We start from the raw sequence: 17071 nt of genomic DNA, 5'->3' as shown, positions 1-17071 counted from the left end.
CCGCCGACTCGGGGGCTGCGGGGCCGCCGTGCGCCAGCCCCTCCGTGCCCTGGGCTGTGGCGGCGGCTCCGGCTTGGCTGCCGCGGGGACGCGCGGGGGTAGTTGTTGGCTCCGCAGTGGAAGTGCCCTGTGGTGCCGGCTGAGGACGCGGCGCGGGGGGGAATCCCGCCCTCGGCCCGGGGGAGACTTCGGCGGGTCTGGCTGCAGGGGGTGATTTCTGCCTTGGTTCCGTGGACGTAACGTTGAACCGGGAGCCCGTGGGTCTTTCATTCTTGAGAGGTAATTTTCAAATGCCGCCTCGGAGATCTCCCCTGCTAACACCTCCTGCTGCAGCTGCATGAACGCGATTATATAATGGGGGTAAAAAGTCGATATTGGTGTTCTGGCTGCTCGTTATGTATTCCAGCTTTGATTCCTAGCGTCATTTTTCTGTAGTTCCGTACAATTCCTGCTAATTCTCGGCGTTGCTAATCAGAGCACTTCTATAGCAAACATGTTGGCATACCATTTTGAATTTCCAGCATGAGCTAGCACTAACACCGACGGTATCAAAACACACTGTTTCACATCAGCCTGGGACAGTTGGGGTTTTTTCTTCAAAAATCCCGTACAAAAGATATAGGAAGGAGACAGATTGCTATAGAGAACTCATAATATCTGCTATGTTTTATTTATCTCTGGAAGTATTTGTCAAACTTTTTTCTTTTTTTAAATTTGCTTTACTTCACATGCCTAAACAAGAAAGCAACTGGATCCTGTTTGTTTTCCTGGTAGATAATATTAAAAATAGTTCTGCATAAATGTGCCTGTTTATTTCCCTTCCCTGCTTTCAATGTGCAGTTTCTGCTTTGATCATGATTGTACAGCTCTGTATTTACACTTAAAAAGATTGAAGGCTTATTTTGAAATATGCCGATATGAATTAGTTTTCAAGTAAGGATTATGAGACAAAGGAGAGACAGCTAGTGAAAAAGAGGGGCATGATCAGGAGGAAAGCATTTGGTATTATGAATCAGCACCGCCTGAATTTGATAAACTGTGCTTGAGAGCAGCTGTAGTGACTGTCACTGAATGTCCAGCCCAACAACACCTCAGAGGGAGCAGATGTTTGGAGAAGAAAGCTTTGACAGAGCAGCTCTACTTCTCCATATCTCTTCTTTGCCTCCCACCCTCTGAGGCCTAGGGACTTTCACAGCTACAGCTTAGTGGCTTGGATTTTTTTGTTTTGTTTTGTTTTTCATTGCTCCCCCTGTGTTTGTCTTCTGTGGACTTGTTTGATTGCTTTTGAACAAGTAAGCAGGAGATGGTTGGAGAGTGGAATGGCTGAAGTGGAGTTCATGGAAAGGAAAAGATGGGAGAAAAGCCTGTCAAAGTTTACAAGAAGAGAAGGAATGGGGGAAGTGATGTGCCTAAACAGTTACAGTCAGTTTGTTCTCTGGGTAGGATTGATAATAAATGGAGAAGTAATAAAAGTTTAAAGAAAAGTCTTTTGTCAATTAATTTTTGGAAAACAAATTTGTTTATCTTGCTAATTCAAGACGCTAATATCTCAATTTAGAAGGGGGAAAACTGTGGAGTTGGGCTATGCATACTTAATATTCTCTTTACATTTTCTTAACCTGGTTTGTTTGTTTTCTTAACTTGCAGAAAAAACAAATATATTTCTAATGCTTATGGAAGAGACATAGTAGAATTTAATATTTTAATTTTTAATTTAATGTTTAGTCAAACACACAGTTTTAAAGGAAAGTATTTTTTGGTAGTCTGCGAAGAGGAACAATAATGAAAACAAATCCTGACTTTATGAATGTTGTTTTCTCAGACGACACATTTGCCTTGATTACATACTCTTAATTAACTTTTTTCCAAGATCCAATTAAAACAGTTAGCATTTTTTTAAAAAAAGGCAATTAGTAAGTATTGTAGGAGTATGTTATTTTGAGTTGTTAGATATTTTCTCTGAAGCCCTTCAATATACATAACTTAAGTTTGTAGAAAGCAAGCTGAATTAAAGCCTTGTGCCTTTCATATTCATAATGACCAACATCATCTGTTGGTTAAGTTTTTGAGTCTCTTAAATTGGGAATACTGCCTTCCTTTCATTGTAGTCTTGTCTGCCTAAGTGTCTGTAGTTGTAGCACATGCATTCTTTCTCCAGCAAGTGATTGGAATAATTGGATGGTGGGTTAGTGATAGTGCAGGGGCTCTTGTCTTGCTTTGCTCATTTTATGTACATTTGTGATGGGTTTTGTTGTATGCTTGTCCACAGAAACTGTATTCTCACAATGCAGCAGCAGAAGTGATTTAGTGAATTGTAGCTTTTCCTTAATTTCTCTCAGTGTTGTTTAACTTCGTGTGAACTGTGGAAAGTATTCAGTTAGCCATGAAGTAGCGTTTCAGGGAGGACTTAGTAGCGTTGAGCCAGCTGCAGGATTTCGGCAACGAAGAATGGGATCTCCTTTTTGGTCATGCTGACAGGGTTTGTGCTGTGGTCTTCGTGTTATTCCAGGCTGTGTAGCTGTCAACTTTTTTTTTTTTGCTGACTGTAACAGTAATCCTTCTGAGTCCCAGTGAGGCAGCTATTGTAGATTTGGGGTTGAAGGACAATATAAGGTTGGGATTTATTCTGGACAAAAAGTAAGGTGGTGTGATAGAACTGCTGTGGGCACTTAACCTTTTTGTATTAGTTTTCAACTTGGGAAGCAGCCAAAAGCAACCACCAAGTATCTTTATTTTCTTTTGTTGGAACAAATTTTACTTGTCTCCAATGGGGTTATTACCAAAATCTGTCATCTTGTCTGGTCTGTATTATTTTTACTTCCATAGTTTAATCCTTTAAAGAAAAAATCCCCAAATTTAATATTTTGGTAAGAGGTGGTTTATAATGTGTTTTGCTACATGGTAAGCTGTTGAGTTTCTCAAACTTCTTATGCCCTATTGTGATGACCAAGTTTTAATGATTCTTAGCATTAAATACCCATTTGACGACATCATAACATGTTCCTTTTTATTAATTAAAAAAAGTATAATTATGTTGCAATGATACAGAATTCTGACTCTTCAATATCTTATACTGGATTAACTACTTATTTTTTTTCTTTGGTTTTATCAGAGTGGCAGATGGAGTCAGTCTTTTAGTAGTGGATTGTTGTTGCCACAGGTTGATGGAGCACTTCTATGAGCATGTTAGAAGTACTTACTGTTATTTTTCTTATAGAAGGGTGAAACTATCAAATGTCACTTAAAATGGGTGTCAAAAACTAGTAGCTAGTCCAAACCTAACATTTTGGATATGTACCGTTCACGTGACTATATAGAGTGACATTGTATAGAAGTTGTTAGTTTTACATCTTTCACTTTTCAGGTGTTGTTCTTGATTTATATATAGTTCAAACAGTGAACTACTTTCAGGCATAGTAAAAAGAAATCCCAACTTCTGTGCTCTCTGAAACAGCAGAGCTAAACCCCAATATTCATTAAGCAAAGTAATTCCTCCCCTGCCCTGGAATGTACTAGTGGTGGAACTTTATGGGTTTGGCTGTAGATTCAGTATCTCTCAGCCCTTTGGAAAAAGAATTGTGATCAGTCTTTCTAAAGACAAAATTACAAAGGCAAGGTAAAAGTCCATAATAAGACACTTACAGACCATGATAGAATGGGGTTGAGATTTTTACATAAACTTTTTGGTGTCAGACTGGCACTAAAAATCATTCATGTTTCATTGATCTTCCTTGCATTTTTCCACTAGTAGGACTTTTAGAAAGAGTAAATAGGCCCTTATTTTCAAATGAAAGCGTAAAAGTTAATGGTCAACTAATCGGAAGATAACTAGTTTCATTTGATGAGTAGATACATCTTAATTTTCTTTAGTCAATAACTGAGGAAAATTACTTCTCTCTAAGCACTGTGCTCAGAAAAGGCTGCAGGAGCACTGTTCCAGACTTGAGTAGTATGGAGGAGGAATTCTTCTATAGCCACAAAAATATGCTTGCTTCAAGTTATACTGTAAGTGCTTCTGAAGACAAGTTGTGGATATACAAAGTAAATTGATGGGCAAAATTAAATGTTGGCATGGATTGTGTTAATTGTGTTAAACAGTCAAAACTGTTTGATGTATGCATCATCAGGGTTTAAATCTGCTGTGTTTACTGGGTAGCTCAGACAACTTTCCTATGTGGAAATTACTAAATTTGTTACACTTCTCACTTCTAAAACTTTCGCCTTTTATTTCTTGTTCTCTGGTAATAGCTGTAGGTTGCAATGAATTTGTGGGTCACAAGTAAAGCTGGTTACCTGTCAGTCATTTAGAAACTGCTTTACTCTTTTGAATTTGAGTGTATTTGCTAGAAAGTTGACCTTTTAGCTGATCATTTAAGGGAAAGAAGAGTGATATCCTGGAGGTAGGGCCTCATCAGCCTCTGTCACCTGATTTGTTTACAATTCTAGGAATTCATAAAGTTTCAAGTGTTACCATACTCCATAAGGCCATGCTTATGTTCCTTGGTTTCTCCATCAAGTCTTGTTTCATACATCCCTTTGGAAAGGGAACCATGCACAACTCCATAAACAGGAGATGAGCATTTTGGTTGTAGCCTGTAAATTATGGCATAAATTTACCTAATCTCTATAAACAAGGAGAATTACACTTAGAAAATACTGGGGCTGCTAGTACATAAAAATTAATGTTGCATGGAATGTTATGTTTTTGTGTTGTCAGATATTGGATCCTTTTAAACTTCCCAATTTAACTCCTTGCAAATTTTGTCTAAATTTTTTAATGAAGAGTTAAAAACATTGATTTCAGTTAAGGTTCAGTGAACATTTAAAAATACGACTTAGTGGTTTCTCACTTCCAAAATATGGACCTAAGGCTTTTAGTAAATTTAACTGCCTTTATATACTTTTGTTTGCTATTTTTGGCCTAATGTAGTTTAGATGCTAGTCCTGGCTCTCCTTTCCAGGAGGAAGTTGGCTAAAAGCAACATTGAGGAAGCTAGGCTTTGGGGAATGAGTAGGAAAGTAAAATTGTAGAAAGGAGTTTTAATGTTAAACATATGTGTCCTTCAGTGTCTGTTCCTTCTTTGAAATGCCTGATGATACTTACTTGAACTTCAGTGAAATGACTGAGTTGCATATTTTTGAAAAGAAAAAAAAATCTTCCAATCGAGTGCAGAAACAAACTGACTTTGCAGGAGTTGTTTTAGCTGATTAATCTGTTTCTTCCTTCTGTTTTGTTAGCCAAGGGGGTGGTCCTTCAAGTATATGTGCATGTAACTTGGCATGCTGAACCGCAAATACAAAGATGTTATCCAAACCGAGGTCTAAGGGAACAAAGAAAAAAAGGAAGTTCCCTGGTAGAGGTTTTTACTGTAGTCCTTCAGAATTTTCTCTTGAAGCTCTGAGGAGCTCTCAGCCATCTTTGGTACAAAAGCACTAGGTCTAATTATTTTCCCCTTGAAAAAAGGTTGCTATGGTTTCCTGAGCTCGTTACATTCCTGTGTAACTTTAAACTTGTTTGGTAAAGGACCATCTTTAGATGGACAGGAGATAATGTGCAAAAGCATCATGGTTTGTCTTCTCAGCTAGCATACTGGGGCAATGCTTGACAGATTGTAAACAATGCTGGACTTCAGAGGAAATCAAAAACCTGCCATTGTTCTTGGAAATAAATAGATTTCAGTGCAATTTGGTCAGTGATTGAAAAGTTATTCATATGGCTTTGAGCAATGATTTCAACCTTTAGTGGATCCCTACAACATTTCTAATGAAGTACCTCCTTAAAACACCTGATGCATTAGATTGTGATGTTATGTGTGTGAACTTGCAGCTTCAGGTTTCTTCTTTCAGATGTTTTGGGACCATCAAAACCCTAACATGTTAAGAGTCTGAAGACAACTTTCAAAGAATGCTACTACAGAAAGTTTTCTGACAGCTAAAGATTTACACAATATAAAATGTTAGACTGCTTTATTCTTTATATCAGAAAGAGTTGGAGAGCTAGTGAATATCAAGTGAAATGGAAGTTGGTGAATGCTAGCGATGATGTTCCTGACTATGGTTAGGTGATATTACAAGAAAAATCAGGAATATGGGAGTAAATCAGTACTTCTTCCTAAGACTTCAGTGGAAATCAGTTATATGAATTTGTACAGTAAAAGATATAGATGAAGCTTATAGTGAAACTGTGTTTGAGCCCTAAATTAGGATTTCAGCTTGTCAGGAAGCATGATAACAGGCTGACTCACCGGCTACCTCTCCTGCATATGTCATTGACTGAGTCAGTTTAATTTATTCTTCAGCTATTAAAATGCTGCTAACTTTTTTGAAGCAAGCAGGAGGCTGAGTCCATGGAATGCTATAGAACTGGCTTGAAAACCACATATACAATTTCAGCCCAAATTATGTGAGACTTAATATTATATGTAGAATAGTATGAGGGTTACTTCCTGTATTCTGGAAGTTCCCATTTCTTTCAGGAAGAGGAGAAGGAGTAGAGAGCATATAATGTATACAGTAGTGTTTGTCTAAGGCTTGCGGTTATTTTTGCTTTGTCATATGACAAGAATAGTTGAGACAGTATGTTGGGTAATCAGGATACCTGTAACTTTAATACAGATCTTCCTTAGGGAAATGCAGAATACAGGTATTAAGCTAATTCAGTGTGTCCAGTGAAAAACCTTTTTTTAACGAAATCTATACAGATATCTTTTTTTGAAAAATAAATACTGTTTCTGGCAAATGCAAAAATATGGAGTGGTAATATTTTGGGATTTACTGTAAGGTGCTGCACAACACCTTGTGATTCTCTGGGAAGGGGAGTTATGTAATTGTATGTAATCTGGGATGCTGTGGTCTAGCCTTACTTAAAATATTTTATATGCTGCTCCACTGCAGTATTCCTTTGAGTAACTTAAAAATCTAAACATGGTATTGTACTTTAAAGTGCTGTAATCAGCTAATTAAAGATACTAAATGTAAAGTGGAGATACTGAATTGTATGGTTTTTAATTGACATATATAAACTTCACATCATGTGTATATCAGTGTAAACATTTATTATCTTTGCAGTAGCTTAAAGTATGTAGCAGACAGGTCCATGCCTTGTGTGATGACTGACCAGATGGTTGAGAATAGTATTGCTGGTAGTTCTGTTTTGCTCACTGGAAACTGCAGCAGAGTAGAAAGTCTTTTAGTAGTTAAGTCGTGTCCCCCTCATCCTTTTAAAGATCAATATTTTCAAACTCAGGGGCACACTTTCATTTAGGAGGTATCTACATGGTCTTAAGCAGGCAGATACGAACAAATTCTGTGCTCTTGGTCTGCTGGCAAACTGGGAGCAGTGTGACTGTTAATATGGCTTGGAGCCTGAATTAATATACCTGGTTTGGAGCTCTGCTGGGTCCTCTTTCCAAGGGTAGAGGTGGCATACCCCTGCGTGCTGGTCTCCAGACTTGACCGTCTTCAATGGAAAGTGTTAGTGTCCCTGGGAGTGGGCCGGGAGCAGCACTGGTGTTCAAAGTCTGATTAATTGGCAGGTTCTTGAGTGAGACCCCTCTGAGGGAAAATCACATTTTTAAAATGGGTTGACTCTGGTTTTGATCACACATTAATAATGGCTTGATCATCCTGATTGTGCTCTCGATTTGGCATGTTTCCTAGGCAATGTAGGTTACCTTTTACTTTTACTCTTCAAATGTAACTTGAATTTCAGCATCTGAAAAAGGCTGGGAATAAAAAGGAAACCAAGTCTCTTTGCATAGTTGAAAAACTGGCTGAGGTGAGCAGAGCAAAGAATACTGTTAACTGGGGGCTTCCAGCCTGGGCTGCTTAGATGAAGGGCTGGAGAGCTTGTGTGAATCTGGTAGTACTGGGGTTCACAGAGCCAAGTCTGGACTTGGGCTGGCCATGTAGCTGCTGCCTGCCATGCATGGTTGTAGCACAGGAGGGCACCAGGTAGAGGAGCTTTACAGGTGTGAGTGCTTCAGCAGTAAGGTAAGGCTGAACAGAACGGGAATAGCATAGGTGTATATGGTTAGTGAGAGCATGATGGTGAAAGTCCTATCTCATGTGCAGTTAGATTTATCGCTGTGACCTAGCTGAGATTTTGGGATGGACACTGTGGTGAATCTGGCTGTCCATGTTACTGCTACAAACAGCTGAGCATGTGACTGATCTCTTTTCACAATGAGGAGTAGCAAAGGGAAGAACTCTTCATAACTAAAGTGCAGAGCATCATTGTTGTAGCCAAAAGGAACACACTGCTGCAGGCCTACAGAAATATTACTGGTTAAATAATAACCAGTTTTTAAAAGAAATTTGTTTAGGAAAGCCTTGAGGAGACTGCAAAAATACAAATTAAAAAAATAAAGGTTTACTGCTACTGGCTTTCTTGAGTCTTTCCAGAATGCTGTGTTAAGCAAAATCACATCTCTATAGCAGGGAGGTGTTTAAACCAAATGCTCATACAGATTTTCCTGTTTCCTGGAATTGGTGATATCCAGTGAAAGTATCTGCCATCATTCATACTGGGTTTATTCTCACTGGTGTAACTAAAGGCAAAAGGACTAGTGTCAACAACTTGATAGTTCTGTGGTTTTTTAATTGTGGGAGTTCTCCAGCGGGGCTAGAGTAAAACTTTTAGCTCTTTTCTTTGTGCTGTCGGGGAGGAGGTACGTATCTCTTGGGAGTCAGTAGGATTAATTTCTGTACTAAGTGCATATTGTCATAGTGGTGGGAGTCAGTGGGGTTCACTTCTGTACTCTGTGTATCTATTGTCTTGTGGGGATAGTCAGCAGAAAGGTGGGAAGGAGCAGGGGTCTGTGGTTTAGTAATGACTACAACTACCCTGTTAGATGGAACAATGTAGATAGCTGAAAAGCGTCTGACATGTAGCAGTGATTTTCATCGTGTATAAAGAAGGGCAAGTGTAGAAGCACTGTGCATGTGTTGATAGGAATTACTGGTGCGTTGCTCTTAGGTTTTCTCATTTTTAAATTTCAGTGACCTGTTTTCTGGAAGGCTTTAATTGTCAAAGAATAACTCAATGAAATCTGTCACTGAATATAAATTTTGCAATTAACATAGGTTAAGTGATGAAATTTGAAAATCCTGTTACTCTATCCTATTTAGGGAAATGCGTAAAAATCTGATAGCTAAATGCCTTCATGTCTAGGTCCAGGAGTTTTCACTGATGCTGACAATTTGAGAGCTAGTTTTAGATTTTTTTTTTTTTTTTGGAAACCCTGGAAAAGCCTGGCAAAAGAGATGTAGGCTTGAGCGGTTAGCTATTAGATTAGAATGTTTTTTTCTCAGTTTTTTTTCTTAATTTAGCTTGGCCCTGAGTGACTGCAGTAGCTGTTTTTCCCCAAACAAATTCTTCATGTGTTTTTGATGCAAACTGCACTGTGAGCCTTTTGATCTTCAAACATTTGCTTTTTGCAGCTGTGCATTTTGCTTGCTATATGTGTTAATGCTTTTAGATGGTTGACTAGGAATAGTTTTTGGGTACTAATTCTCTGAATATATTCTAATGAAACTTTGAGCTGCTTTTAGAAACACTAGTATTGTTAGACACATTATTCTGATTTAACTGCTGTCTTGCATGGGTTTCTTGACCATACTTTTGCTTTCTTAACATAATTGTTTTCTACAAACATTTTAATTTGATTTTTTTAATGCCTAGTGATGTGTTGGCGAATAAATGTCAGATTCTTGATTTCTGTCCCCACCTCACCCCTTGCTGCAGCTATATTAATGTGGAGTGTGAGCCTCATCATGCATAAGCCAGGCTCAGCTTGGATTTACTCTTTTCACCTTAAGTCTTCCTAGTTACTTTACTTTGTAAAGAGATAAAAATTGATTGTATACTTGCTCTTCCAGTTTTTGTCACATAGGTTATTACTCAGTCACTGCTTTTCTAGTATGTATATGTAAGATTCTTAGAATGGGTGACTCTTAAAACCTGCTATGTATGGCAGTCATGTTTGTGTGTTGTTGGCCCTTTTTCTGCCAGCATTTATTTTTTGCAATAGTTGCATTAACTTGTCATATTTTAAGCAATTTAAAGCCTTTGAGAAAGTAATCAGTCTTAAGTGAGATGCATGAGTTACCTTTATCATAATACTGTTATTCAAAGTGAAACAGCAATAATTTATCCTTTCATAGCAATAGAGAATAAAGGATATTGACTGAGTGAAATATTAATGCATGTATTAAAGATTTTGAAACCTAGCAATTTTTTTCCTTTCTTGTGTAAAAAAATGGTATCAAATACTAGTATTGGAAATTATTTTTCAAAGATTATCTTTTAGAGATCATGTGTGTTGTGTTATTTTTTAAAAAAACATACTGATACGTCTGAGCTTTCCTGTCCAGCAGTGACATAAGAACCAGCTGGAACCTTTCTAATGCTTCTGTTGGGACATTACTATTCCCACCTGTGGTTTGTATCCCTGCATCTGAAGATTTCTAGAAGAATCTGTTACTGTTTCTGGAATGAACGTTAAGCGTATGTCCTTTGCAGTCCTCTAGGAGAGCTCTAAGTATCTTCTTGCTGATGGAGAGGAAGTGGGGAGATTGAGTACCACTGTTTGTCTTTGGTCTCTAGAGTTCCTCTTGATTTCTGAAGGCAGTCAGCGTGTCTTCCTTTTGATATTATGTGAAAATAAAATACTGCTGGATTTGATTCACAAAAAAGTTCATTGTAGCATTATATCTAAATAAAAGCTTCTGCTTTAGCAACCAGTCTATATACTGTGCTTCAGATAAATGCGCAGTGTGCTGAGATGGAGTTAATTTTTCCAGTTGAAATTCTGCTTTAATTAGTTTCTATTAGATGATCTTGGGAAAGGATTTTTTTCCTGTAGATAGTGTCTTTTGTGTCTTAGCAATTATTGTATAGGCTGTACTGCAGAATTGTTTGTGACAATCATTGAGCAATGCAGTGTTTTGAGGAAGTCAGCAAAGGTAGAAATAAATAGTTGCCAGCAGCACCACTTCAAAGGAAGTTCCTCTTCAACCGTGGTTTTGAAAAGTTTTAACCTGTTGCTAGGCAGCTAGCTCTTCTTTTTAGGTGCATCTAGATTTTCTCTAAATTGGGCTGGGGATGAATTAACTCTGTCGTAAATCAGTGTGGGTTAAAGCCTCTTAACGTTTTCAGTTGCTAAAGGAAGCTCTAGTGAGGGGTTCATTAGAAAATGCCTCCAGGGGTTGCTTGTCTTTCTTCAAGAAGTAGCAGTAGATTATGATCAACCCCAGTCAACCTTGTCATTCCTGGTCCTGCAGTTTCCCAGACTGTCTGACAGTTTCCATCTGCTCTAGTAGCACCTCTCACTGTTCCTCCAGAACCCCTCTCAAACCCCAGGCTTGTCCAGGCGCTGGCAGTGGGATCAGGGCTCAAAGATGCTTGCTGTAGGGCTGATCTGAAGAAAAAGTGAGGAAGGAGAAGAGCTGGCAGCATGAGGCCTTAATATAGACATTCAGGAGCTGGTTTAGATTCATGGGGATAAATTCTTTGTGACTGTTTGCTGTGCACTGGCAGATGCTAAAGGATCTTTTGCTTTGTTGTAGATTTGAAATGTGGTGCCCCTGCTCATCTGTCCTGCCACCGTAGGGATTAATGAAGGTGAGCAGTGAGTGATCTGGAGTGTTTGAACTGATGTACTGTTCCAGTGTCCATCAGTAAACTAGTTGACTGTTTCTATACCTCTTTTTCTACAGTATCTATGCCATTATTAGTTTAAAATGTTTTTAAATTTCTGTTTCTATTTATTTTTGTAATGGGAAGTCTGAGCTGGTCCTGGATCCTGTGGTATTTCTGTACTGCAGAAATGAACTCTATGAGTATACATCAGGAGTTCCAGAGTCTGTCTTTGTGTTAGCAGCATACTTACATGTTACTTCTTCTATAGTATTGTATTGCTGTTGATGCTTGTGTTGCTTCTGAGAGTCTTGGGTGTTGTAGAGAAATAAATAATCTCACTATCACTTCATGCACATGGTATACTTTTTCCATTGTTCAGTGCAGCAGGTCTACTGAAAAAAGGTATTAAAAAAAGACAACTATTGCATCCTCTTCTTTTTGTCATCACAGGTGGCGACAGACAAGGTGGCAGGAAAGCTGAGCTCTACTCTCTCATGGGTGAAGAACACTGTATCGCACACCGTCAGTCAAATGGCCAGTCAGGTGGCAAGTCCATCTGCCTCATTACACACTACATCCTCCTCTACCACTCTGTCTACACCCGCGTTATCACCATCCTCACCAACACAGCTGAGTCCAGATGACTTAGAATTACTTGCTAAACTTGAGGAGCAGAACAGGTGAATGGAAAATGTTTTGGTCTTCAAAGTATAGTAATGAGACTAAAATAGGTTTACTGCAATTTCAGCATAGAGGCCATTAAAGAGGGGTTAGGTAAAACTTCATGGCACAACATTTCAATTTCAAGGCCCTAAGTTTTATGTACTTGTGTTCTTGTGCTGTGTTTTCACAAGTTCTGGTTTTGTGAGACTCTGAAATGTGTTTTTATCTTCTGGTTTTACAGGAGTGTTTATAGCTGCCTCTAATCCTAAGAAATTACACTGGACCCATGTGACTTTCAGAATTCAATTTAAACGACAGTATCTCAGGGATGAGACTTTCATATAACCTTTGCACCTTCTTAAATCAAAACTATAATTTCAAATAGCTTTTGAAATCTTACGGATTTCTGAATTCCATTTTCTCTATTTTTTCCATTTTTACCCAGGTCTTGCTTTTCATTATATAGCCTGCTATGTTTAGAGATAAGAACAGTGTTCAGCCATCTTACTGCTGTTACACTAATGGTGGCAGATGCATAATGTCTTAATTTCATGAAAAGTAAATTCCTAATCAGTCTTTTATGTTCATCCTGGCTTTTTTTTTTTTTTTTTGTATAGTAAGCAGCCGTCTTCTTGGCAGGCTTTCCATCTATATTTATCTGCACCATCTATAGTTCAAGATGCAACTTTCAGTTGGATCAGTTACTCTTGACATGCACAGTAATTGCGAATTGGCAATCTCACTGATTGCTCACTAAGATAAAATTGGACTGTATACTCAATTTCCAGAACCCATACGTATTTGCAGTTCTGAGGACTTTTAAGTCATCAAAATTTGGTTATATTAGACAAGTATGTTCCAGTAGTTAATGAGAGGTTTACTGTAAAGGAGGACTTGAGCTCCAGATACGTTTTAGATGTAGCACATAACTGCAGGGCTTTGATACCTCCTGAGATTGCTATCCTTTATGCTGTAGTGAAGTGCAGGGTTTGATAGTTTAGCTCAAAGTAGCTTCTGTTCCAGCTTCTGCTAGTGTGCTGGACTTTGCACTGAGGCAGTTGAGGGACTACCTTTTTGTTCTTTAACTCTGCTGATTCAGTTATAAGGGTAGTAACTTTAAGTAGAGAAGAGTACTAGGAGGAGGAGGGGCTAATGCCACTGTCACTTGGCATGTCTTGTCTCGTTTGTATTCTGCAGCCTAATATCAACACATATTACAGGGACTTTGTTATCTCTGGTTCTTGACTGAGAATGGAAGGTGGCTTCTAGAACCACCTCATCTTCTTCTTGTGGTTCATGAGATCGTCTCTCCTTCAAAGATGAACTATATGTAATTTTTGATGTACAAATGAAAATTTATCTAAAGAAGAAGAAAATTAAACAGTAATCTTAAAGCAAATTTGCATTTAATCTGAGGCATTCTGCTCTGTTCACAACTAAGTGATTAACTTATTTGAAAAGCAGGGTTCTTTGGACCCCTTATCTGTGTTGGAGCATAATGTCTTTACATCAGAGTCATCTCATTAAGCCCTGCAGTTAGACTAGCTTGCTTGTTGAAAGAAGAATGGGAGCTTGGGAAAGCTTTTTCAAGTCAGCTTTCTTCATTTAGTAAATAAGCTAGCAAATCTTGTCTGGTTTTACTTAATTTTAGCCAGACCTGTTCAATCCCACGTTAGTCTTGTGTGTGAATTCTAGTTACAGGCTATCCTAGCAAGCATATCTTTTCTTGTGAGATACTACACTTTAATACAGAAATTTGGTGCTCTTATGCTGGGTGCACTGTAGTTTTGGGACAGTTTGAATCTGCATTTTAGCACAGTGGCACTTTGTTGATGAGGAATTGCACTCTGAACACAAGGAACTATTCTTGTTTCTTTGTGCTGAAAGAACTGCTGGTGATGGCTGTTTTTAAAGGTTTTATTTTCATTGTTGGCTTCTATGTCAATAAGGATAATATGAATTAAACAGCTAGAAAGAACTCGAATTGTATCAAACTATGCGTGTAGCATTCTGTAATCCAATTATACTGAAAGTCCCATCAGAATAATGAGGTAGCTGGGTCCAGAGTCCTGGTGGAGCTGTTTGGCATTAGTAAATCATTTATAAATTTTAAGTGAAAGAAAACAGTGACTAAATGCCACAGAACTCACTACTTACTGTAAAAAGAACTTCCCATTTTCAAATCTGAGGACAATGAGTTTATCCAGGTAAGGTCAAATTACAGAAATTTAGCATAACTTCTGTAGAAAGCTGTAAAATTGAGAGTGACTAGTTAGAACCTTGTTTTTTGTAATAATAAAGTTTATTCTGTGCTTGTTTTTTCTCTGTGATCACTTAGAATTTGATCTTTAGGCACTGTCTCAGATTGAGAGGAGGAGTTCCAAACTGTAAATTCTTGTTATTGATTGGCATAGACCACGTTTCTAAATGTTAAAAATGGACTTTTCACTTTTTTCTCAGCACAAGATTTTCTGCATTCTAGTAATATAGACTAAATTTAGAATTGGTCTTGAAAAAGCTTGATTTTTTTTTCTTTTTCCAAAAGGCATTACTATTTAACCCTTTTCCAGACAAAATACTACTGCAGAGACTGTACTTGTCTTCATGAACTAAATCACATTTCTCCCTAACTTCCGTAAACAACAGTAGATGAAATGTAGGAACAGAGAAAGCTAGTATAAATATCTCTATAGTAGTAGAGAGCTTAAAAATTGTAGGTATGCTGAGATTTGTGTCCAATCTCAGTTAAAATATCTCAGGTGATAATTTCTTAAATATCGAAAACCTAACCTGGCTGTGCCAAAATGCTAGGAGGGGTGTTAGCTTTTGTGCAGGTGCATTGAGAAATTACTCAACCAGATCACTGATTTACAGACGTTGGAATTCTTGGAAGTTAAATCACAAATTAAACTCTTGATATAGCAAAAAGACTTTATCAAGTTAGTCTGATTTCTTGCTCTTACCTAATATGTGGTCTAAAAAAATTTCCCCCTGTTTATGGGGCTCAATATTGGTTGAAGCTAAACAAAACACACTTCTTTGCCCAGAATCCCAGCTCCTTGCAAAACTGATGGCCATAGCAACCAGCTAACAGGGAATTCTCTTCAGGAACTTGTCCTGCACTTGGCAAACCTTGCTGCCTGATAACCCTAGAAATTCTCGTGTCTTTTAGGAGGCTAATTTTTTGTCTTTTTTAAAAATCACTGTCTCTTTTGCAGTACTTTGACATTTGACACTATCACTGACGATATTTAACTTCCTTATGTTCTCTTTGTCTGTCTGATGCACAACAGCTGTGAGTTTTTTGTTGCTAGTAAAATCAAAGACCTCTTGCTGGTACTTAGTTTCAAAGCAGAATTTGTGCATGTTTCCTGTAGGGCTATTAATCTCTAGGTGATGAATGTGTAGAGTTGGGCTTGCAATGCTTCTGTAATTTCTCTAATTTGATATCTTTATGTATTAAGATCTAGTTTGTGAGACTGCAAAATGCTTATATTAAAATCTCACTACTTGTTGTTGATGCATGGTGTGACATTTTAATCTGGTTTTTAAAATGCTGCTATGTGAGCCGTTCTTCTGTCTGTAGAATTACTTGAGATCTCAAGAAGAAACAGTAACATTGACCAGTAGTTCTTTTCAAACTAAGTACAAATGTAAGTTGGAAAAACGGCTTCACTGAACATTTGGGTGCATTCTTTGTAAAGAGATTGGATGAATTGACTTCAAAACAAACTATTAATGGTGTGGTTCTGTGATTAGAAGAACTTGAATTTGGATTTTGTGTGCTTTCTTTGTAGACTCTTGGAAACAGATAGCAAATCCTTGCGATCAGTAAATGGGTCAAGAAGAAATAGTGGATCTTCTCTTGTATCTAGTTCATCAGCTTCTAGCAATCTCAGCCATCTTGAAGAAGATTCGTGGATCCTGTGGGGGAGAATTGTGAATGAGTGGGAAGATGTACGGAAAAAGAAAGAAAAGCAAGTTAAGGTAGTAGTTGGACACTATTTTTTTAGAACATATTTCTAACATGATATAAATGTTGGTCTTTTAAAAAAGAAATAAATATGTAAGGGAAGCTTCCAGTTGAATCTATTCCATCCCTAAGCCTTAGTACTTTCTATGTGATTTTTACCAGACTTTTGGTAACAGTTTTGCCCAGCAAAAGTATCTTATTGGAAACTAGATGTGTTTACTGTATCTCAAATACTAAAGCTTTTAGTGTACCTCTAATGAGAGATTCCCATGAATATAGGGAAGATTTGCTTCATGTTTCCAAAATGGAATTACTTAAAACCCACTTAAGGGCATCTGATAGCTGGATGCTGTGATTATTTTCCCATTGAGCAGCTGTCTTATTAAAGTGTTCTTGTTGAAAGAACTGGTAATTCTACTGTATGAGGCTCTGATGAGTTTAGGTTTTTGTGCATGCCAAGTGTGTTGACCCCAGGGATGACCTCAAGTGGAAAACCACATATTTTATAAATTCTGAGTGGATTTGATAAACTTTGACCAGTATGTGTCCAGTCTGGGTTAGTTGTGGGCATGTACAGAAATGGAATTCAATTACACTTTAAATTGAACTAAAAAGCATCTAGGGCATTTGAACATATCCGTTTCAGAGGCAGCAAGTACAGCAGCGTGGGATTTTTTTTTCTGTTTGTAGGCAAGTCTGTTCTGCTTTGGTTCTCTATTGGCTCTAGTCTGTAGTTTTATGTGCAGAATACAAATTTCAAGGCCTTTTGAGCAGTTTGAAATGTGTGTGTGTGT

General features: G+C 37.9%; 2 protein-coding genes across 13 annotated transcripts in view; one reads left to right on the top strand and one right to left on the bottom strand.

Annotated features, from left to right (window-relative positions):
• RPL5 (ribosomal protein L5) overlaps positions 1 to 339 on the bottom strand; it is a 9501-nt gene extending 9162 nt beyond the window's left edge. The window contains exon 1 of the mRNA XM_026853931.1: positions 49 to 339. Within this exon, the coding sequence (XP_026709732.1) occupies positions 49 to 339 (291 nt within the window). The remainder of the gene's footprint in view (positions 1 to 48) is intronic.
• EVI5 (ecotropic viral integration site 5) overlaps positions 9 to 17071 on the top strand; it is an 84231-nt gene continuing 67168 nt past the window's right edge. For 4 of the 12 annotated variants that reach the window (XM_026853775.1, XM_026853773.1, XM_026853779.1 and 1 more), the window contains exons 1-4: positions 10 to 279; positions 11569 to 11623; positions 12092 to 12321; positions 16102 to 16291. In XM_026853775.1, the coding sequence (XP_026709576.1) occupies positions 11618 to 11623; positions 12092 to 12321; positions 16102 to 16291 (426 nt within the window). In that variant the 5' untranslated portion in view covers positions 10 to 279; positions 11569 to 11617. Of the gene's footprint in view, positions 280 to 11568; positions 11624 to 12091; positions 12322 to 16101; positions 16292 to 17071 lie in introns of those variants that run through there. The other 8 variants (XM_026853777.1, XM_026853778.1, XM_026853781.1 and 5 more) reach the window with 6 other exon arrangements.

This window comes from Athene cunicularia (genome assembly GCF_003259725.1).
Source record: "Athene cunicularia isolate RWA chromosome 8 unlocalized genomic scaffold, athCun1 chr8_part1, whole genome shotgun sequence".
Classification (NCBI taxonomy): Eukaryota; Metazoa; Chordata; class Aves; order Strigiformes; family Strigidae; genus Athene; species Athene cunicularia.
The sequence above is the reverse complement of the archived record's forward strand: the minus strand, read 5'-3'. Positions and strand labels throughout refer to the sequence as shown.